At 57.9% G+C, this 5,161-nt stretch overlaps 2 protein-coding genes across 2 annotated transcripts in view; both read right to left on the bottom strand.

Moving 5' to 3' along the window:
- Positions 1-16: 16 nt before the first annotated feature.
- SDRG_02367 (hypothetical protein) lies at positions 17-770 on the bottom strand (the record flags this gene model as incomplete). Its single annotated transcript, XM_008607951.1, has 2 exons — positions 17-77; positions 124-770. 2 exons carry the CDS (start codon positions 768-770, stop codon positions 17-19), a joined length of 708 nt encoding a protein of 235 aa, XP_008606173.1.
- A 1,279-nt stretch (positions 771-2,049) lies between these two features.
- Positions 2,050-5,161, bottom strand: part of SDRG_02366 (hypothetical protein) — a 4,361-nt gene continuing 1,249 nt past the window's right edge. The window contains exon 2 of the mRNA XM_008607950.1: positions 2,050-5,155. Coding sequence (XP_008606172.1) covers positions 2,147-5,155 — 3,009 coding nt within the window. The 3' untranslated portion in view covers positions 2,050-2,146. The remainder of the gene's footprint in view (positions 5,156-5,161) is intronic.

Here is a 5,161-nt window from a genome sequence, read left to right as displayed (position 1 = left end):
TCCATCTCGCCGACCGTCACGCGCTTACGCTCGCCGCCCGAGACACCGCGGAGCATGGCGTTGCCAAGAATCGTGTCCTTGCAAATATCGAGGCCCATTTGATGGCTAATGATGCCGGGGTACGCGCGGTAGAGTGCGTGAATGACGGCGGTGGCCTCGGCGACTTGATCGGGCGACCCGTTCTGGAGCGAGTCCAAGACGCGCTGCGACACGACGTTGCCGCCGCTGCACGCATGGGCAAAGGCCAAGGTCTCTTTGACCGTCAAGACGGCGTAGTGGAAGTCGAGCTGGCTCACGTACGACGCAAACTGCGGCAGCGTGTGCTGAAGGTCAGCGCTCGGCACGCCATTGTACGTGACGTTGCCGCCGACCAAAATGTTCTTGTGCATCGGGAAGCGACCCGAGAGGATCTTCATGAGCGACGACTTGCCCGAGTTGGGTTGACCGAGCACGAGCGTCATCGTCCGCGGCTTGAAGACGCCGGTCATCGGATGCAACACGTCCTTGCGGATCACGCGCTTGGTGTGGAAGAGACGCATGATGGCCTTCTTGCCTTGGTTGTACAAGGTCGGGAGCTCGTGGCCGTCTTTGGTCGCCACTTGCACGTCGGCGGCGACCGAGAGGTCTTGGAACCGGATTTCCATCTGCGGCAGCGGCTTGGCCATCGCGGCTTCGAGCTGCGCCGCCATGCGCTCGTGAAAGTCTTCCGAGCCATCGACGAGGAACTCGTCGGCGGTTTGAGGTATTGTCGTTGGCTTTGGTGTCGACATAATGTCTGTGTGGGTCGGCAAATTGGCAAATGAACACCAACGCGAGGCAGCGACAATGGCGGCCGCGCAGAAAAGCACCTGCACGACTGCGACACCACAACGCTATGCAAACGATGAGTGCGTATGTGTCATGCGTTATGACGGAGCCGCGCTCGATCGTCAACACGGGCCGCCACGTGGTTGCATTGGTCGCAAAACCACGTTACGAGGTCGGTGCAAGGTCAGTTGAGTGCCGGAACGGCGCCAAATCGAAGGCAGTTTTATGCACCAACACAGTGCACATGTCCCGTACTGTGTCGCGCAAGTACTACCACGGGGAGCGGACGTGCAAGCAATCCAGCGGCGGATCATGAAAGCGATCGACTTCTGACCACGCCGACAAGCTACGCTTTTCAGGCGGCGCAGCACCTCCATTTGGAGCAGCTAGAACCACAGGCGGTAGAATGGAGAGCAGTGTCTTTTGGACGCGTGTGGCGGTTGCTGGTGGTTGGTATCGCATGGTGAGGTGAGCTTTCTACGATCCGCGCGCCTTGTGGAGGACTGGTGGTGTGACGGCGGAAGTGTCCGAGGCGCTTACGTAGCAGCAATCAATTCTATGCGCGTTGCACTGCAATTTTCGAGATAGTCGATCGGCTCCTTGTCTTTGATGGCATTTGTGGCGAGTCTTTGGCGCTCTGAAGCGCAGAATCAGCAAAGTACTGCTCCAACGACCGAATCCGGCACCTCCGAAAGGACCATATGTATTCAGCGTCTGCACATCCCGACATGGTCGTTTCGTCAAGAATGTCCATAATGTCCGCGTATAGATCATCCAATGCATCCATATATAAAGTGACAGGATCGCTCCTTTTGAAGGACGTATTTTGGTGAGATGAAAGCGAGCTGCCTTGTGCTCATCAGGGTATATATTCTCACGGCATTGATATGCCAAAGACGTGAGTATACATATATGTACCCTTCTATTCTTCTGCATTTTCTAGTGAAGCCGCTCTGTGGTGTTGATATCAAATCCATAGCATGCAACAAAGTATGGCATTGGCTGTCCATAAACACCATACGTAAATATCCATGAGGGTTGCACTGCCTCAGCCCAGCGCTCGTTGACGTCGACCGCGTTGATTTTATGTGCCCTTGAGGTATTGGAGCGCATCCACTGCCATCTCAGGCACCATCTTGGGTTCATGTTCCGCTCCAAGCCCACAATCTCCAGAGTTTTCCATGAAAGTTTGCACGACACACAGAACACGGTCCACGATGGCTCGTCAACACTAGTATCGGTCCCATGCCAAAGCATCCACGTTCAAAGCTTTAGATGCAAACTTCATTTTTAATTGTAATTGTTTTGGATGTAGAAAACACAAGTTGGCCACATCCCTTTACCGCTTCTGGTGGTTGACGTAGCGGAGACAGAGGAGTGCGAGGACGCGGAAGAGCACGATGCAGCCGACGACGACCCAAATGTTCATCTGCTTGTCGTCGATCTTCATCTCGTAAATGTACTCGACGTAGTCCTTGATGCGGATCTCGGTCTTGTTCATCTCGTGGAGGATGCTCTGGGGCACGCCCGTCATGATGTTGCACCCGAGCTGCGTCATGTCGCCCGTGCACTTGGAGAACGTCTCGGCCGTCAAAATCGCAAGCGAGTACTTGGGCGGCGTAATGGTGTACAGCCAGCGATACCCCGACGGGATCTGCGACGCCGGCGGGTTGTAGCCCATGAAGAGGAAGAAGATCGAGTTGAGGAGGACACCCATGAGCGCGGCGACCTCGACACGGGGCGTTGCGTACACCATCAACTGGCCCAAGTAGACGTTCATCAAGACGAGGAGCGAGAGGTTGAGGCCGTAGAAGAGGCATGCGCCGACCGACTCGTTGAGACCGACAAACGGGTAGTAGATGATCGTGAAGACGAAGGTCGTCACAAACACATACGGGATCTCGGCGAGCGTCGAGCCGACAAAGTACCAGAGCGCGTTGTACGTCTGCGAGGCGCGCTCGCGGTAGAACGACGCGCGCTCTTCGGCGGCGATTGGGAGGACACTGTTGAACGAGATCAAACCGATGAAGAGCGACGTCATGAAGATCATGCCGACGCCGCCAGTCGCACCCGAGTACGTGGCGTAGTCGATGCCGCGGAAGACAAGACCAAAGAGGACAGCGAGAAAGATCGACATGAGCCCGCGCGTGTAGTTGTACGACGGCGTGCGCCAATAGATGCGGAACCAGCGCTGCGTGACCATCTTGAACTGCGTCGACGACGACGCCGCGCGCTTGTTGGCAAACGTGAGCTCCGGGATCGATGCATGCGGCTGCGTGTGGTGCGCAAGCTCCGAGACAAGAAGCTGGCGCTCGTGGCTCTGCATGAACGCCTGCACAAAGTCCGTGGGCGCGCCGCCGCCCTGCTTGGCTTCGACACCGGCACCAATGACTTCGAGCATCCACGTCGCCGGGTTGGCCGTCGGAAGAAGAGCCGGCGTGTTGGGAATCGACTTGAAGTAGTTGATCAGATGACTCGCACTTGCGCCGAGGTCGCCAAAGAAGACGGTCTCGCCACCGCGCTTGAGGAGGAGGAGCGAGTCAAACATCTCAAACACTTCCGTCGACGGCTGGTGGATCGTGCAGACGACCGTGCGGCCCGTCGACGCGATCTTGCGAATGCCCGTCATGATGATCTTGGCCGAGCGAGCGTCAAGACCGGACGTCGGTTCATCGAGGAAAAGCACCGACGGCGCTGCCGCGAGCTCAACACCGATCGTCAAGCGCTTCATCTGCTCGACGGACGCGCCACGAATGATGGTGTCGCCGAGGGCCTTCATGTCCAAAATGTCCAGGCACTCTTCCGCAAACGCCATCTTCTCTTCAGCAGGAATGTCATCCGACTGGCGGAGCATCGCGCTGAACTGGAACGCCTCACGGAACGTCGCTGCTTCCGAGTGAATGTCCATCTGCTCGCAGTAGCCCGTCGCACGGCGAATCGAGAGGTCCGTGGCCGGGTACCCGTTCAAAAGAATGTTTCCTTCGATCTTGCCGCCCGTCTTGCGACCGGCAATGACGTCCATCAAGGTGGTCTTGCCCGCACCCGACGAACCCATGAGCGCCGTGATCGTACCAGGGCGCGCGTAGCCGCTGACGCCCTTGAGCAGCTTGAGATCCGGCTCGCCCTTGGTCGGGTTGGGTACTGAGTACCAGAGGTCTTCAAACGCGAGCGTCACGGGAATCGACGTCGACGCGGTGCTGCCGATGGGAACCGCGTGGGCGTCAGCGGGCGTCTTGGGCACTTCAACGTAGATGTCGGCGCCCTTGCTGTGCTCGGCGCTCTCGTCGTCGTCAGCGACGTGCACGCTTCCATGCGCCGCCGTGTCGTACCGAATGTACTCGAGCGCGAGGTACGAGATGCCGAGAAACACAAAGTAGCATGCAGCGAGAAAGAGCGCGCCGTACCAGATCCAGACCTTCTTGGTCTCGAGGCCGAACGTCTCAAGCATGACGTTGCCCATCGTGTCGCCCTTGAGCTTGCAGTAGTTGATGCCGCCTTCCTTGATCACGCACTTTTGGAACTCGCCTGCCGAGTACTGGTTGATCGAGAGAGCGCGCATGCACCAGCTGAGCGGGTTGAGCCAGTAGAGCCAGATAAAGTAGTCGGGGATGTCGTCCTTGAAGATCGCAAAGCCGGCAAACATGACATAGATCAAGACCGACATCATCGAGAGCGGCTTGGCGACGTGGAGGTTGGGCGAGACGACCGCGAGGAAGAAGAACCACGACGCAAACGACAAGTTGGTCAGAAAGAGCAGCAGGAGGTAGACTAGGAAGGCGCCGACTTCGGCGACGAAGCCCGAGAGCCAGTACATGACCGAGCCAAACACCAGCGTCTCGCCCAAGGCGAACGGCACTTGGGTGAACGACTGCGCCAGAATGAACGACGACGTCTTGAAGAACTGCGCCGACCGCTGCTTGTAGAAGATCTCGCGAGCTTCTAGGACCGCCGGCATGAGCGGTACCTGGCCGAGTGCGAGGAAGAGCACGGCCGTGAAGATAACACCGAGGACGACGACCGGCATCTCGGGATTGACTTGGTAGAACGTCGTCGAGTAGAGAAGACCCATGAGCAGCACCATGACGAAGCGGCTCTTGACGAACGCCGTGTTGCGCAAAAACACCTTGAGCTGGCGCGCGATGAGCATCTTGGTGCTCTGCACATACGGCACTTGGTACGCCGGCATCTCGGCCAAGTGCTTGGACGCGTCCGCAAGCAGAAGCGGGTGGTGCGGACCCTCAACGTGGCTCATCATAGTCGCGTAGATGGTCGACATGCGGAAGAGGTCCGCATACTGGCTTGGCGTACGCGGCACCGACGTCGTAGCGTCGACGACGTACTGCGCCTGCTCAGG

Source organism: Saprolegnia diclina (assembly GCF_000281045.1).
Source record: "Saprolegnia diclina VS20 unplaced genomic scaffold supercont1.5, whole genome shotgun sequence".
NCBI lineage: Eukaryota > Oomycota > Saprolegniomycetes > Saprolegniales > Saprolegniaceae > Saprolegnia > Saprolegnia diclina.
This window is presented reverse-complemented; position numbering and strand designations above follow the sequence as displayed.